The sequence below is a fragment of the Eleutherodactylus coqui genome, chromosome 6 (assembly GCF_035609145.1).
Source record: "Eleutherodactylus coqui strain aEleCoq1 chromosome 6, aEleCoq1.hap1, whole genome shotgun sequence".
In the NCBI taxonomy this organism is placed as follows: Eukaryota; Metazoa; Chordata; class Amphibia; order Anura; family Eleutherodactylidae; genus Eleutherodactylus; species Eleutherodactylus coqui.
Window position 1 is genome coordinate 166902841 of NC_089842.1, and position 18328 is coordinate 166921168.

An 18328-nucleotide genomic window follows, 5' to 3' on the forward strand; every position below is an offset into this window, starting at 1 on the left:
CCTGGTAACTCTTCTCTGAACTTGCTCCAGTTTGTCAGTGTCTTTTTTTTATTTTTTTTATTTGGGGTGCCCAGAACTGGACTAAGGAAGAGTAGAGGGAGATAATTACCTCATGTGATCCAGACTCTATGCTTCTCTTAAAACATCCCAGGATTGTGTTTGCCTTTTTTTGCTTTCATCACTCTGTTGACTCATGTTCAGTCTGTGATCTATTTCATTGTATTGCAACACTTCTGCTCAGACAAGCCTAAGCTATCCGAGATGGATTTGCTGTGGCTGGGATTGATATAGGAAGGAAACTATGACTGATTCTAAATATTGGGCACTTTTACTGACTTAGGCTGCTGTCCACAGGTGATGATCCACTTGTGATAAATCGCCCACGGATCATTCTCTGTAAAGCTTTCCATAGGATTACTTTGGAAAGCGCAGCGCTGGCGTCCACGAGCGGCGAATCATAGCAATTCTCCGCTCGTGGGATTTAAATCGCGGCATGCTGCGATTGCCACAATTCTCCATGGTGAGCCTATCTATAAATAGGCTCATCTCGGAGACCTGTGAAAAAATTAGGATAGCGCTGCCAGAGTGTACTGAGAGATCGTAAAGCAGATGTAAATACAAAATTATATCTCACTCACCCGGTGTCTAGTGAAGATCCTGTTTGTTAGGATCCTCACTAACACTCTTTATCCAGGTTCTCTTATATATGTGTGCGCCTGTGCCTTTAATCCCCTGGTGTCCTGCTGGGCCAGTCAGCTGGGGAGCCGTGTTCTTCCTCCGTCTCTCAAGCAGAGAGCCGCTCAATACAAATGTATGCAAATCACAACAAAATAGGTCCGCGCTCCGGGAATATGGCACTTCAATACTTTAATCTTCACTTCACAACGCGTTTCATCCCTTTGAAAAAGTCCCTTTAAAGGGATGAAACGCGTTGTGAAGTGAAGATTAAAGTATTGAAGTGCCATATTCCCGGAGCGCGGACCTATTTTGTTGTGATTTGCATCTCGGAGACCTGTCAGTACTCCCCCCTCCTACCCCATGGTGGAATATCTCTAGCGATATTCCACCTCACCCGTGGACAGGGGGCCTTATTGTAGCACATGGCTATCTTTGCTATAAGCGTACTGTGGTTGCCTGGATTACAATGCCTGTTATTTTTCTGTGGGTTCCTCCCAGGGTGCAATTGCTTTTTTTTAATAAGGGCTAAGGATCTTGAACTTTTATTAGTGTTCTTGTGGTGGTACAGTCTATAGCCAGCAATGTTGTAGGGGTACTATGACTCACAATTGTATGGGAGTACTGTCCGGCCAGTGCACCCATGAACCCCCTTGATAAAATCCAACATACACTGTTACCACCATGTACAATTTTGTTATATACAGTACCTACCATGAAATTAAGTTGTCTACAAGGCTTCAGTATTATTTCCACTGGAATTTATTAATTGTTGGATATGTAGGGAAAGAGAGCGTTGATGGATATTCACATATTTGGCATAAAATAAATAACATAAATTATGTAAAAAATCATGAGCTTCACAAAGCTTTAAACATTTGCACCATTGGATTAGTTTCTCTCCTGCAGTATATCTGCTATTCCAAGTCCACTTTGTGTCGAATATTCCTTGTCCAAGTGTTGATCTCTAGAGTTGTGAATATGGGGATAGGTACTGTCACTCCTGGTATTGATGGAGAGTTGTCTTTTCCAGCCTCTCATGCCTTTACATATATCTTTTCTTATGTTTTCGCTGACCAGTACATAGATGAAAGGATCCGCGATGCTATTTACGGTAACCAGGCAAAGAAATATAGAGTAAGCCGTATAAATCTCCTCTTCGAAAGCACAGGAGTTTTCAGAATGCTCCTTTAAGTAGTAAGCAATAGCCCGGGTAAGCAGCACAAAATGATATGGAGCAAAGCAGATCATGAATATGATTATTATAGTGATAGCTAGATACTTGACTTTGGTCTTCTGCTGATCAGTGAAGCTGCAACTGGTCTCGATTCTCCTTTTTATCACAGAATTGGTATAAATCAGAGTCAAAAGAGGAATTAAAAATCCAACCATGAACCTAGCAACATAGAAATGGGCTATGTATGGCGGTATAGGCAAGGTTTCGAAGCAAGTGGTTTGGTTTTCCGTTTGGTCACCATCACTGATGAAGAAGACTGTGGAATGAATAAGTGCCACCGAGCTACAAAGAACCACGGTCACAAGTATGGCAATTTTTTGCCTCCGGACTCCCCTGGACTCCAAGGCATATTCCACTGCCAAGTAGCGATCTACTGAAATGCAACACAGAAGCAGAATACTAATATATATGTTGTTAAAAAATATATATCCTGTAATTTTGCAGGCCGTTGGCCCCCATTGCCACTTATGGTCGTTTTTTACGTACAGGATCCAAAGGGGAATTGTCCCGAGGTACATAAGCTCACTTAGAGACAAACTGAACAGGTACACAGCCAGCACGTTTTTCCGCCATATTTGTAAAAGTGTCAGCCATAAGGTCAAAATGTTAGCCGGAATTCCAATCACTAGAACAATGCTATACAGTATAATGATAAAAATGGCGCTATCCTCATAGGGCGGCTGGCATCCTTGTGACTGATTTGTGCCGTTGGTTGATGTCACTATTGTAGTATTTAGGTCCCAAGAAACATTGCCTCCTGCTAATTCTTGCTTCATTTTTGGCTACTAGAAATAAACAGAGATTTAAAAAAAAGTTAGATATACAAGGTCAAGAAAAAATACATTTCAATGTTTGTCAGCGTACAGGATTGGAAACATGGCTGCTTTCGTTCAAAAAACAGTGCCTCTTCTGTTGATGGGTTGTATCTGCTATTATATCTCAGTCTCATTGAAGTTAAATGTTATTGCTCTCAGTACGGCGTCCCACACAAGGCTGAGCGCGATATCAGGCACTGAAACTCGGCCCGATATCATGCATGTGCGATGTACCGGCGGATGCGAGGTGTTTTTGTGTCAGCCGCAGCGGAGCATTGGCAACTGCTTCCCGTTCAATGTGCAATGTTTTTTCGAGCCCCATTGAAAACAATGGGTGATGCGTTCCGAGGGAACACCCAAAGATAGAACATGCTGTGATTCAAAAGAATGGGGTATGCTCGATCCCAGACCCACCCAATAGACCCTAGTCTACCATCAAGCACATCCTCCGCTCCACCAACAACTTTATGAAGGATCATAACTATCGTATTGAACAGTAGACGGGCCCATGTAAATCTTCCAATCCTGACATTATTATATGACAAGTAATAAGCACAGCCCTATTCCTTCCCTCTCCCAACTCATCCCTCATGTGCCCCTCCCTCCCCACCCCCCCTACCTTGTTGTCCCCCCATTTCTTCTTTTGAATTCTGCCTTCTCCTTTTATCTCTATCTTGGGGGACAGTGTTATTAAAGAAACAATGTTATTCAAGAAATTTGTTACGTAACTTTATTGTCATTCTTGATCACTTTGTAACCCCTTGATTTAAAACCTGACTGTAATGTTGAAATCGCTTGAATGATATAACCCTTTCAAAATCAATAAAATCTTTTGTTAACCAAAAGAATGGTATTTATATGCGTGTGAGATTTGTGAATTTTGCGTGATTTTCTTGGCTGTGTGAAAGTGGCCTACGAGTTACAGAAATTTTGATTGCCACCATATTGCGCGGCTTTGTTGTCTGCATGAAGCCTAGTATTCGATATCTTATGGACACGGATGTGCTGATTGTGGTTCAAAAATTAGTGATGAGCAGCGGCAAAAGCTTTAATCCCACTGCATTGGGGAAGCACAGATCCCCCATCTATAAAGTCATGGAAAGAGAAATTGAACCAAATTCATCAGTTTGAAGAAATCCTTAGCTGGACAAATTTAACATATACCCAGTTTCTTGAAACCTGGTCTCCCTGGATAGACTATAACCGGAGTACTACTCCAGATACCTAAATATACAGCAAAAGGATCCTATAATACACAAGCCCCTCATATAATACAATACAATGTAGCTGACTACAGCACATTATAACTACCCTCAACCCCTGGTAAAAGCAACGAGAGGAAACATACACATACTGAGGAGGGAAGTGAGAATGAAAGTGACGAGAACACATACTTACCACCCTTCTAAAATATGAAACACAGATCACAACACTAACACAAGTAAATTCTTGGATGGAATCATATTCAAATCCCCATAGGCCCCCTTCCTTACCCTTCCTTACCCCCCCTCCCCAAATCAGCTCCCCCCCCCCATCTCTTATACTTTCTTTTCTTAATATTATATCGAATTTAACAACCAAGTATTTGGTCCTCTGCTGATTTGATGATAATCTTCATGGTTATGGCCTCCTCGCCTGCTGCTCCCCTCTGTAATACTTAAGATGACTATAGCGGGGACGGGGGCTCTGGTCAATCCCCCCGGTTGGCTCGGTGCCCTCCTCTCGCGGATCACCTACATAGAGAAATAAGGTGTATATCCTAAAAATTGAGAAGAGGTGGCGTGGGGGGGGGGCGCGGGGGTGGAGGCAATTAGAATGGGGGGAGGCGACTGCGCAACAAGGGATAATTCCCTCAATACAATTGTTGGTACTGGTTTTACACTGGCGCTGTCCCCTCCCTCCCGTTTTACTCGGTTACGGTTTATGATGTTGACAATATCATGGTCGGTGGAGATCTCGATCAGGCTCCTATAGCTAAATAATAAAGCCTTAAAGCATAACATAAAGAGCTTGTGGAATGATTGGGATCTACCAACAACCAAAAATGTATAATGTTTATAGGCAGAGGATCTTCTAAGTTTTAAGTATAATTACAACTGTTTGTACAAAAAAAAAACTTTTCAATAAAAAGTGAATTACCAAAAAAAATAGTGATGAGTAAACTGATTGTTAACAGTTTCTCATTTAAACAAATGTCTACGAATGTCATTCTCGTAAACCTGTGAGACTACAGTTATCTTTTTATAACATGGGTTGGCTTACGGGTTTGGAAACTAAAGTTGAAATGCACGAAAGGAACCACAGAGATGAGCTGACTGATACAGAATCTAGACACGTGAAACCTTGTACACTTTGTACTAATATTTTTAATACCTCTGAGAAGTTGTGTGATGCATGTGGACACCAGTCGCAGAATTTAAACATCGAATGCAGTCATTCTTGTAGCGCAAACCGAAAATGGAATGTGTTAAAGTGAACATCAAAAAAAAAAATTATTCTAGAAAACGTAATATATAATTATTTTTAATGACTTTATTAAAACAACATTGTAGGGAATTCTGAGGTGGGCTGCTACTGATTCCTGTTACATAATGGTTGTAGCACTAAGCAAGAGGCCCAAAAACCTTTAAGGCTGCCTGTCCACGGGCAAGGTGAAATATCGCTAGCGGCGGGGGAGCAGGGGGGAGAAATAACAGGTCTCCGTGGTGAGCCTATCTGATAGGCTCACCGCTGAGAATCACTATGATTCTCCACTCGTGGACGTCGGGCTGCGCTTCCCATAGTTAAGTCTATGGGAAGTGTTCACTGCGGTACCCGCGGCCAGATTATCGCCGTGAATAATGCAGTGACGTATCGCCCGTGGACAGGAGGCCTAATGCCGCTTAAAGATTTCTGAAATGCACTAGTGTATTTGGGGTTGTCTGTGCTAAATCACGAGCCTATGGGGCTATGCAAATTGATGTTTTTTCATGCAAACTGATGATCCACATGAAAAAAAACTTATCACATGCCCTATTGTCTATTTCATGGATGAGAAATAGGACGTGTTAATGCATAAGTATGCAACTTATAAACAAGGTTCATGTGCCCCCGGCCTAAAGGCTCTTTTACACGGTCTTAGACGTTTTTACGTGCGCCCGACAGCACAGTAAAAATGGGTAAATGGGCGCACAAATCTAACGTTTGTGTGCCCATTCAGACGGCCCAGTCCTAGGCCCGTTCTGCTAAGCTGTCTCCCCACCACTGGCTCACCTCCTCTCTCCTTCCCTCAGGCTGTTTACAATGGGGGCAGGGCAGGGGTAGAGCTAAGCTCCTACCCCCTCCCCACCTCTTGTCTGCAGCAAGCAATGGGAGGGGGCAGAGCTTAGCTCTGCCACCTCCCATTGCAAACAGCCAGAGGGAAGTTGAGAAGGGAGAGGGAGTTTAGCAGTCACGCTGCTAAACTCCCTCCCACCTTCCTTCTCTGGCCGCTGACATTGGCTCCTATAGGAGTCTATGCAGCGGTCGAGGTATTCCGGGCAGAAAGATGGTTTCGGGACTATCTTAGCTGCCCGGCATAAAAGCGCCCAACACTATATTGGCCAGCCGGATGCTTTTATACCGCGGGAATACGCGTGTCGTCTGATGCATTGCAATCCAATGCATCAGATGGTAGCATATATCAGCCAACCGTGAATACGGCGGCCAAAATTTGCTCATGTGAATAAGCCCCAAGGGTGATTTGTACAAATCCGGAGCTCCCGCCCAGTTTTAGCAAACCCCTCAAGCTGTTTTTGCAATTTTATTCTGTTTTCACATTACTGTTTTTCATGTGTTGTTGTGGTGCGGGATATGGCACCACAGCACTTCTGATTCCAACCAGCAGGGTTAATACCCATTAACAGTAGCTCTAGCTTCCATGCCAGCGCTAATTCTGCCCTTTTCAAGTGCCATTCTGCATCGTGCATACACATTGATAATAACCGTGCTTCTGCACTAGCAGGAAGTACTGTGCCGTGGCCACATGACCACATATCAGATCGCCATCAAGGTGGAAAATTGGAAAGCAAGATGCATTGTGAAATTGGCGGCAGTGCTGCAACATATATAGTGGGGTTATGTCTTTTAGAGTCTATGATCAGTCATTCTTAGATACTGATACTAGTGCTCTTTGTCCCCCATGTTTTATGCTGCAGCTTGTCTACTATATAAGTACAAATCCACCCCAAGCTTAATAGTGCATGGACCACACAAATAACTAAAGCACTAGTGAAAAAAGTCGATCATTTCATAACTGTCACATATATACTGAGCGAAATAAACACCTGGAGATCTGCTTAAAAGGTTTGAACAGTGGGTGGTGACTAACATAATGGTATTTAACGAGGAGAAATGCAAAGTCCTGCATCTGGGCAAGAAAAATGAAAAAAGCACATACAGAATGGCAGGAATTGGGCTAAGCAGCAGCACATGCGGAAAAGACTTGGGTATACTAATAGATCATAGACTGAACATGAGTCAGCAATGTGATGCAGCAGCCAATAAGGCAAACACAATTCTGGGATGTATTAAGAGAAGCATAGAGTCTAGGTCATGTGAGGTAATTATCCCCCTCTACTCTTCCTTAGTCAGACCTCATCTGGAATACTGTGTCCAGTTCTGGGCACCCCACTTTAAATAAAACAGACAAACTGGAGCAAATTCAGAGAAGAGTTACCAAGATGGTAAGCAGTCTGCAAATCATGTCCTATGAGGAATGGTTAAAGGATCTGGGAATGTTTAGCTTGCAAAAAAGAAGGCTGAGAGGAGACTTAATAGCGATCTACAAATATCTGAAGGGATGTCACTGTGCAGAGGGATCAGCCCTATTCTCATTTGCCCAAGGAAAGACTAGAAGCAATGGGATAAACTGAAAAGGCGAAGACACAGATTAAATATTAGAAAATACTTTCTGACAATGAGGGTGATCAATGAGTGGAACAGGTTACCACGGGAGGTGGTGAGTTTTCTTCCAATGGAAGTGTTCAAACAAAGGCTGGACAAATATCTGTTTGGGATGATTTAGTGAAAACTGCACTGAGCAGGGGGTTGGACCCGATGACCCTGGAGGTCCCTTCCAACTCTACCATTCTATGATTCTATGCTTTGAGGGTTTTTTTCTGAAATAAAATATTTAAGCTGCCCATGCCCAAAAATAATAAGAGGTTATACTCACCCTTTGCAGGTCCCTGCAACTCCAGAGCCATATCTTCCTGCATCCCGCTGATTCTGTGTACAAGCTACAGAGTCAGCCTGTGAACAGAAGGTTTGTGATTGGCTGCATCAGATTGTGAAGGCCTGTGATTGGCTGCATTAGCCTGTGATCGGAAGGTCACAGGCTAGTGTAGCCAATCACAGGCCTCCGAGATTGACTACTTAGCTCTGCAGCAGTCTGTGACATTCAGTCAATCGGCTGACTGCAACTTGAAAACAGATTGCCAGGAAAACGGACGTGTGGTGCTGGAGTTTTGGGGACCCAGGACGGGGAAGCATAGCCTCTTATTATTTTTGAACATGGGCAACTTAAAAAAAATTATCTAAATAAAACCTTTTAAGACTACAATAAATTAGTAATATTGCTATTACATATTTTTACAATATTGAGCTAAGTTTGTTAGAGAAAACTTAGGACAGACCAGGCTAAAAATAAGACTGTCATATTCTTGGGAGGTCTTCGTTCTGTTTATCTCACAGTACTTTTCTATTTGTGTTATGTTTGTATTGATATTCACATAAAGGTCATGGATCATTTTCTAAAAACAAGCAGCAAAATGTTTTACAGAATGTTAGCATTGGCGAGCTTCTCTGTTACAATAATATCGTGCAATTCCCTGTTGTCTCATCATATAATATTAGATTATCTATCATTTTTTAAGTGACTATAGAACGAATGAGTGAGGTCAGGAAGTCATCGAAGACCGCAGCTCTCTTTCACAATGTGGGTTTAGCACCGTCTCCCCACTCCGGATGAACACATAGTAGAGTTTTAGTTACTACAGGATATCATTGTCGAATAGGTATAGCAAGCTCAATGTTGATATAACAGTTAGATATTGGTTCTCAAAAAGGGGTTAGCCAATCCAGATACCCGTTTATGGCATTTTACATTCCATTAGGTAAAACTAAGGGACAATATCATCCTCTTAGCTTTAATTTTTAAGTTTTTGTCACACATAGTTTTTTTGTGGCGTTTTTAAGGGTTTGTAAAAAACACCATATACTTAGGCCAGGTGTACACGAGCGTAAGCGCAATCGGGCATTTTCCAGTGTAATGTAGTTGCGCACTGAACAAAGTTTTTTTTGCATGTGCATTGGGGTATTTTGCCGTACATTTTCTGCACACAGGGCATCTTCATTAGCGCAGGGCAAACAAACACACCAATTGAAATTGCTAATTAGTCCCAGATGTGTTAATTCACAGGCAGCACATGGCCACATTATAACCTATGGGGCTATGCACATGGATGTTTTTTTCATGTAGACCAATGGTCGTCAGAAAAAAACTCATTGCATGATATATTACTGTCCATATCACAGATGAGGGGTAGGACAATCTAATACATGTCTACGAGTTGTGTCCGTGTAATTCAGACAACACACAGACAGGTGTCCATGTCCTGTCTGATGCATCTTGCGCCCAAGCCTTTAGGGTTCCATTTCGCACACACGGGTAGTGTGCACCCGGCTAATATGTAGAGAATCAAATCTACATCTGCTATGAGCAGACACATTGATTTACGCTGTAATTTGCACCAATTTCAGGCTTTTGTCTTAATAAAATTGATTTAAACTATATGTACTTGGAGAACAATGGAAAAAAATCACAAATTTTGTGCAAATTTAGTTCAACTTTTATGGAAAACTTTACACTAAAAACATTTGTAAACTGCTTAGTAAATATGGGCCATTGGCTTTCCTAGAGCATAAGGCCAGTGACACTCCTGCATATTCCAGATGTATTTATTCATCCGTAATACGGATGTGCGCCCAGCCTAACCACGGGTATCCTGACGTGAATACCAAGCATCCTACATTCCTATGATGCTCAGTGATTAGGTCAGTCAGCATAGCCACTGTGAGGTTGGGACGCATGTCCGTATTACGGATGCATAAATTCGGTCAAAATATGCTGGTGTGTCATTGGCCTAACTGTTCCTAATCATGGTCAAAGAATATTGGTATTTAGTCCAGGAGGATAACTTGATGCTCCTGGGCTGCAATACAAAATCTGTAAAAGGGCCTCCATCTACTATCTAGCATTTATAAAACTGGTGTCTTCTCTTTCAGTCACAGGTATTGGGGCTAGCGTGTGACTGCTACTTCTGCAATTCTTGGAGCTAAGCCCCTGCTAGCAATGCTCTACTGCACCACTAGATACAATAACAAAAGTGTTTGGGCTGGTAGGGTACAGATGGCCAGGGGGGTTCCCTACAACAGCCCACTCCCATATCCCTACCTACTTGCCCCCCTGGGCTAATCCCCAGGGCACCAACTGGGTGGCGGTCCCTGCTCTGACCTAGTGACAGGGAACCCAAGGAAAAGGGTAGATGATAAGACCGGCTCTCCCTGGGGCCGTGTTCTATACAGAGAGCTGCTTGGCCGACCCGAGAGAGCACGTCCCTGAGTGCGGCAGGGCACGTGTCGCCGGCGGGAGCGGGCAATCACCAACACGAGGGAACCCCGACCGGGGCCGCCCGCACTGCCATCCACGGCGTCAGGAGGAACCGAGCGCAACCGCCGGCCGGAGCTCCCCCAGCGGTAACCCTATACCTAACACAAAGTCTGTAGAACCATTCAGAAAATGTATCGGACATGGTTTAAGAATGTATTTAAAATTAATAAATCAATGCTCCACTCCTCCGCAAAGAGAACACACCACTGCTGGCTGTGTATCCCCAGCTAAAATACTGAGGAAGAGGTGCACCAGCCCCGAAACGCGTCTATATGCTAGATTTGTTTTCAATAAAAACAGGAGTCGAGCTCAAACACACGTCTCATGCCTCTTTGAGTTGAAAGGCATTGCGCCTATAACCACAATTTTTTCTACATTTATCTCATGTACTTGCATGTCCCCCCCGGAAGGGGTGACGTTTCATGGACTGGCTGAAACCTCTTAGATTCGCCAAGAATCGATAAATTTCACTCCCGTACTTAGAATAAGACAGGAGAAAAACAAAGCAAAAACAATTTTCAGACCAAAACATCGGTTTACTGATTTACTCCGCTCCTTCTTTTTTCTTCTCTTCGTTCATTGAAATGAATAAAGACAGTAGAAAAGGTCTAGGGTACTGAATAGATTAACAGTAACAACCCCTGTGATTTAGGCCTGTGTCACACAAACGTATTTGCGCAGCATTTTGCCAGCGCTATACGCAGTACATAGAACCCATTGTTTTCAATGGGTTTGTTCACATTAGGGTATTTGCATGTGTATTTTCTTTGTACAGCATGCTTCATTTTCCTGCAAAATAACACATATTGAACTAATAAATGTTATTGCCCGTTTCAATTAACAGGAGCATGGTTGCGTGTTTTTTTTGCACGCAGATGCGCAATACTTGCACATAAAAAGGGATGGTAAAACAAGCAGATGTGCACAAATATGCACTGCCCATTGCGCAAATACGTGGCACAAATGAGCTTACGCCCTTGTGATCCCAGCCTTAGGGTAGTGAAGGGGTTAATAATTTCCTTTCTGGGGATCTGACGCAGTGAAGGAGTTAATTGCCACATCCTTGCACTTCTAAGGCCATGAAGAGGTTTATAGTAACATCCCTGGTGGTCTAGGGCGGTGAAGGGGATAATGACAACATTTCTGATGATCTATTCATCTTATGTGGCTGAGCTGTGATAGCAAATACATGCACCTTATGGACATGAGACTCGCTGTTCCTAGAAGGAACCATTTAGGCTGGGTTCACATGGGGCGTATTCCCGCCGGAAATCCCGCGGTTTGGCCGCAGCAAAAACCGCAAGATTACCGCTGGGAGAACCGCCGCGGAAAAACCCGCGACGGCTTTGAAGCGGCCCGGCCGCTCGCTCTTCCCCTGTGGCTGGCGCTCCCATAGAGGAAAGCGCGGCTGCGGCGGAAATAAAAAAAAAAAATAGACATGCTGCATATTCTGAAACCGGCTGCGGCCACCGCAGCCGCGGTTCCAGCCCGACTTACCGCATCGGATTGGCCGTCCCTTGTGGACCAGATTATTGAGAAATCTCATCCACATGGCTGGCTAACCCCGAGATTAGCGGCCGCAGGCGGATTTGCCGCGGCGAAATTCCGCTTGGAATTTCCGCGGCAAATCCACCCTGTGTGAACCCAGCCTTACTTAGTATTCGAAAACTGACCAACATGAAGTTATAAAATAAGATTTAGACTGGTTGTACCACTTTGGGAATTGCCTTTTAGTTCTATGGAAATAAGCTGCTACAGAGTGTCCTGCTGCTAGGATACCCACTGATCACTTTATATCGGTGGGAAAACTCAACAGTAAAGGCTGAATTAACCTGCAGCGCCATCTCAAGGAAAATGAAGCATTACATGGCGCACAGTGAAATCAGTAGACTCTCCATGTAATGCACGAATATGCCAGGTCCTCCAAAGAGAAACACTCTTTGCATTCATTCTGAGCTCTAGCTAATCAATGAAGGTCTTGAATGAGCGACTGTTAATTCCAAATTCCATAGTAAGGTTCTAGCATGCGGCATTATGGGAGGAAAATGTTCCGAATTGAGTTTCATTTGGTAATGGACTTCTACCCACTAAGGTAGACTTCAATGCCGGTCTTCAGCACCCAAAGTGGTAACGTCATAGCATAGTTTGCACTTGCTCATGGTGCAGGTGGAATTGCATTTTAAAGGGGTTTCCACAAGACTTAAAATTGCTTTACAATCACTCTGCCGTTCTTGGTTGCTGCTGACCAGAACATCTGACTGCTGCAGCCAATCACCGGCCACAGAAACGACCTTCTATAGCCAGTGATTGGCTGCAGCAGTCACATGTCCTGGTCATCAGCAACCAGGGAGCACAGATTGTTTGTGAAGCAATTGTTATCTGTGGGAAAACCCCTTTAAGGAGTGTAGCAATATGGTTTCAACAAAGACTTGTAGTCTGAGGAAGTTGGCTTGTCCCCCTCTTTCCAACTAAGTTATAATGCATGAAAGACTTAGTAGGAGGGAAGAAAGTTCATGATCACAGTCGTTGAGTTATTGGGTAGTTACATACTTTCACTACCTTTTTTCTTTTGCGCACCTGGCATATGCATTTATGTTACTCCCTGGACATAGCACGTGCACCTAGCAGGCAGCGTAATGGTAGATTCATATTACAGAAGACAGCGTACCCTCTATAATGTGGGTAGGGCGACGGCATGTCCAAAACCAACGCATGATGACTAATGCTTGGGTGGAAAAAGTAGTGTAAGAATTCTTATGGGAAATACAAATTCATAAAAGGGAACTTCGATAACTGTCTTGGTTTCTAATACACAAGTTACAAAGCAACAAATCTTCCTGCATGTTAAACGCATACAATGTGATTTTGCATTGATACAGAAACATAGAACGCATTATACACTGCATATACTCTATTACCATAGTGATCCCATACAGCTACCATGAACAAGAGATATACGTGGTTACGTCTTCTACATACAGAGCATGCATCTGCCTAACTTGTCATGCCATGTGGTCTCTATATGGGGCAGAGCAGGTTCCTCTTGGGCACCCCATGGTGCTATCACAGTGTGCTATCTATAGCTTTACTTATGGCTAGAAATAAACCTACTTCATTTTCGTAAGGCAGGAGTTACATGCATTTTCTCAACTTAGTACATTCCTCTTGATAACAGTACTCACTTGATACAATTGGAAACTCCAGCTACTTAAGGCACTAACTAAGCCTGGAGTTACAAAGTTTGTGTAGAGAGAGTTTCCACCCAGTGACAGCTATCGTCCAGGGGAATACTATTCTGGAATACAATGGGTATTCAATAGTTAAAACTGAAAAAACTTGCAAAAAAAATGTATAGGAAACTCCAGCCTAATGCAGCCCTGAGACTTGGCAAGTAAAGCTCCACTATATCAGAATGTCAAGAGCATAGAGAAGTGGCTTAAAGAGCATTACGAGACATACAGTAAGTGTATTATTAATGCATACCTCGTTTGGAGCATGTAACATTTCCACTCTTCTTCGTTTCTCCGTTTTCTAATATTGTTCCTACAGGTCTAGAATCCGTTAGCACAACAGGAAGTTTTTCAGCGAGCGCAGACGTATTGAATGGCTGCTCACAGCAGACGATGAATAGGACTTTCCACTTTGTCATTTGATGAACTCTCGATCCTCTTTTTTTTTTTCTTCTCTCTCTGGACTTTCTTGCTTGATTTTCCGTTGCTGAAAATTTATATTTATCTTCACTACGAAAACTGAAATTCAGGCAATGTAGTGCCAAAAGTTATGTTTTTAATCTCAATCTTTTTTTTTTGAGTTTTAACTGAAAAAGAAATGTGAATTTCTTATAAATTGTCACTGTGGAAAATGTGAGTGCCACCACCCACCACACTACTTTGCCAAAGAAAAACAATATTTTTTTGCCTGAAATGAAAGGTTTTTTTTTCTACAACTTAAAATTGCTTAACGACCACTCTGTCCTTGCTGGTTGATGCTGACCAGGACATGTGACTGCTTCAGCCAATCAGAGGCTATAGAAGGTCACTATTGTCGCTAATGATTGGCTGCAGCTCTGTCACATGTCTTGGTCATCAGTAATCGGGAAGCGATTGTGATGCAATTTTAAGTTGTAGGAAACCCCCTTTAAGTCATTTCATTGTTTTATATTCAGTTATTTTATTTAAATCTGTGAAAGCTGAGTGACAACTGATAGGGTCACCACAAGGGTTCCAAAAGGGTTGTCACTAAGCTTTCCTATATTACTAAAAGCAGCAAATCAGACGAGTTATTCCTGTTTAGGAGTCTGGTTACTCTGATGGGCAATATAATGACCATTAGTTTTCTTTTAGATTCCCTTAAAACAGATATCAAGGCAACAGATAGAGGACAACATAAGTATATTTAGAGGTACTATAAGGGGAAATGCTCTTAAAGTGACACTCTGGGTACTCATTTTAGCGACCTCAGAAGGATGGAAGGCTGAGTCAACCTTCAGCCGGCTACCTGAACCACGCGGTGATTGAACTTGCAACCTTCAGGTCATGAGTGGGAGCTTAGAACTGCATATCTGCTGCCTTAACACTGTACACCACACAAGTCTCAACATAATGTCATCTCTCTGGGACTTAATTTCCATACCTGTTAAAATCCGTATATCTGTACTTCAAAACTGCAAGAATAAATTCAGCAACCGAAAAGCATTGTACTGTGGAATTAAGGACGTCTTACAGAATTGTTGTTGCGGGTTTCTAAGGCTGCATTCAGACGAACGTATATCGGCTCGGTTTTCACGCCGAGCCGATATACATTGTCCTCGTGTGCAGGGGGGGAAGATGGAAGAGCCAGGAGCAGGAAGTGAGCTCCCTCCCCCTCTCTGCCTCCTCTCCGCCCCTCTGCACTATTTGCAATGGGGAGAGGTGGGGCGGGGCTAATTCTCAGCACTTAGCCCCGCCTCCTTTCATTGCAAATAGTGCAGAGGGGTGGAGAGGAGGCAGAGAGGGGGCGGGAGCTCAGTTCCTGCTCCTGGCTCTTCCATCCTCCCCCCCTGCACACGAGGACAACGTATATCGGCTCGGCGTGAAAACCGAGCCGATATACGTTCGTGGGAATGCAGCCTAACATACAGGAGATGTAATTACATAATTAAAGTCTGCGGAAAAAGCGCAATAAATTCCACAAGATATTCCGCAGAATGCACTCCACACTTAAAAGTGCAACAAAATCCACAATAATTGACAAAATCTCACATCTGCGGTTTCCTGTAGGCAATTTTGTCCCGTTTGAAAGCTCCCTCGTTGCTCAGAGGTAACTATTAGTTTTTTTCTGTATAGTTTCCTGGTCATAAACGAAGATCAAGCCCAACCCAAAGTCTTAGGTTTCTAGCACCTGACAATTTGGGGACCAATTGAAACAGGGTGGGATAGGCCCACTAGAGTGGATGGAGTGGGCCCACCTTTTAACATATTATTGAGGTCATCTTCTACTGGATCTCCTTGGCACATTGGAGGGGTTTTCCTACATTGGTGTCAGTGGGGGGAACAAGATGTGTAGCTGTGCACTGCTCCCCTGCCACTGCTGGCCGCCGCTCCGGTCTCTGTTTATATTGGCTGCAGTGGTACCATGGGTTGTTTACCCACGTGACTGATGCAGCCAATTGGAGGCTGGCAGGGACATCATCAGTGACGTCCCATAAACCTACCTTGGAGCTTCTGCATTAGAAGCCCACATTACAGGTGAAATGCCATGGCGATCCATGTCCTCAGGATTTCCATAGTATTGCACAGGTGATGTATTTTATTGTCAGTGCCTTAGGGCTCCCACACACTTGCACTTTTTTACGCTGCGTTTTTTTTAAAGCAGGAATGTTAATGGAACTTTCCAATGTTAAAAACGCATCACAAGTGTGTGTTTTGCAATTTTTGTGCAATGCGTTTTTAGCATTAAAAAGTCTGATTGACATTCGCGTTAAAAAAAAAAACGCAACGTTAAAAAAGTGTGTGGGAGCCCTTAGACATTGCCACAGCTGGTCTTTCTACAGGATATCCTCAAATTATGTCCTGTAGGGTATTGAGGACTTGGGATGGAAAACATTCCACTAAACCAGTGTTTCCCAAACCCCAGTCCTAATGCACCACCGCAGGTCATGTTTTCTGGACTTTCTTAGTATTGCGCAGGTAATGTAATTATTGTCGGTGCCTCAGACATTGCCACAGGTGCTCTTACTATAGGATATCCTGAAAACATGACCTGTGGGGGTCCATGAGGACTGGAGTTTGGGAAACACTGCTCTAAACAAAAATGCATTTTCAAATTTTGCCTAGTGTACCACTTTAGGCTGCTGCAGACAGCCGGGTCGGACCAGACCCTGCAGGCACCAGCATGGCACTCACCTCTCCTGCAGCTCTGGCTCTTTGATTCGCAGAGCGGAGCCAGCGGCCGGGAAGTGACATTTCTGAAATAGAGGATGCTGGGATTTGTTTTCCGCGCGTGATTTCGCGCGGACAAATCACGGCCGTCTGCCTAGGATTGCATTTTCTAATGCGATCTTATGGCAGCTGCCATGGGCGGAAATTCTGCGGGAAATCCTGCCGCGGAATTTCTGCCTGCGTGCAGGGGGCCTTAATAAGACTATACAGCACTGAAACATATGTATCAATACACTGAAAATAATGTCACTTTTAACATCCTCTTTTTTTTAATAATTAACTTGGACTGCATTCACACCTGCGTTGTGTGAATGCAGTCCAAATTGATTATAGAAAAGCTCAGTTCAGGGTTTCCATGTCTGCTACATTTTAGGGTGGTTTCACACTGGCCAGGGAATCGCACGATTTCCCAGTGCTGAGAGGCTGCGAGAAATCGCAAAATTATGAAGCCAATGAATTCCAATGGCTCTGTGCACATGTGCAATATTTTAACGCTTGTGCTCACGGCATGTCCATTCTTTTTTCGATCTTGCTCATTGCCTCCAGTGGGGCCAGCCGCAGCAGCGCCTGCCCTATTGAAATCAATGGGTGAGGATCGCGATCCTCTGCCACTGCTGAGGCAGCAGTAGCAGGCAACTCTCCACGACAAGGATTTTTTGGGGGTGCTTGAAATATAAGCTCTCCCCGAAAATAATCAATAACTAGAAAAAAATAAAATAAAAAAGAAGAATACATCACCTTAGTAGCGCTGTCCTCTCTGGCACGTCTTCTTGCAGATCCCGACACTCTTCTTCTCTTTCTCTTCTGGCTGGAGATTGAAAATCCCCACCTCCTGAAGCGTTGCCTCTGATTGGCTGAGCACTGTGACCAATCAGAGGCAGAGCTCAACATTGAATGACAGCTAAGCGCTGTCTCTGATTGGTCACAGTGCTCAGCCAATCAGAGGCAGCGCTTAAGTAGGTGTAGATTTTCAGCAGAAGCAGCAGAAGAAGAGTGCTGGGACCTGCAAGAAGACAAAGAAGACACTCCAAAGATGACAACTCTTCTAAGATATGTATATCTTTTTCTTTATTTTTTTTCTACAGTTATTGATTATTTTCGGGGGGGCTTCTGGAGTGTTATTCTTGCATCCAAAAAACGGAATAGAAGCATTAAAATCAATCCCTTTTATTTCAGTTTCTCTCCTCCAAAAAAAGAGCTAAGGGACAAAAACTCTGAAACCCAGCCATAGTGACGATTTGAAAGTAGCCTTACTCAATTTCACCAGACAATAACTCTATCATTTTTTTTTTTTAAAGGGCTTAATTGGAGAGTAGCATGTCCTAAAATCTATTTCTTAATGTAGAACCATCTTTCGTTAGCACACGGCACAAACTAACAATTTGGATAAGTACCAGGTATATAATGTTATTAGCATTTTGAGGAATACGTCTTGCAAACTACAAAAAGTTGCGTTCCTTTGTACATCTGATGGAGACAGATTTAACAAGTG

The 18328-nt window shown here is 43.4% G+C and overlaps 1 protein-coding gene across 1 annotated transcript; it reads right to left on the reverse strand.

Annotated features, from left to right (window-relative positions):
• Positions 1-1432: 1432 nt before the first annotated feature.
• GPR132 (G protein-coupled receptor 132) lies at positions 1433-14024 on the reverse strand. The gene is made up of 2 exons (XM_066605818.1): positions 13901-14024; positions 1433-2697 (listed from the first exon to the last, which is right to left on the reverse strand). The coding sequence occupies exon 2, from the start codon at positions 2686-2688 to the stop codon at positions 1567-1569; it is 1122 nt and encodes a 373-aa protein (XP_066461915.1). The 5' UTR covers positions 2689-2697; positions 13901-14024; the 3' UTR covers positions 1433-1566.
• Between the last annotated feature and the right edge of the window lie 4304 nt (positions 14025-18328).

What these genes read in the sequence shown, in the direction of transcription:
- GPR132 (XM_066605818.1), bottom strand. Translation starts at nt 2,688, where the DNA reads ATGAAGCAAGAATTAGCAGGAGGCAATGTTTCTTGGGACCTAAATACT.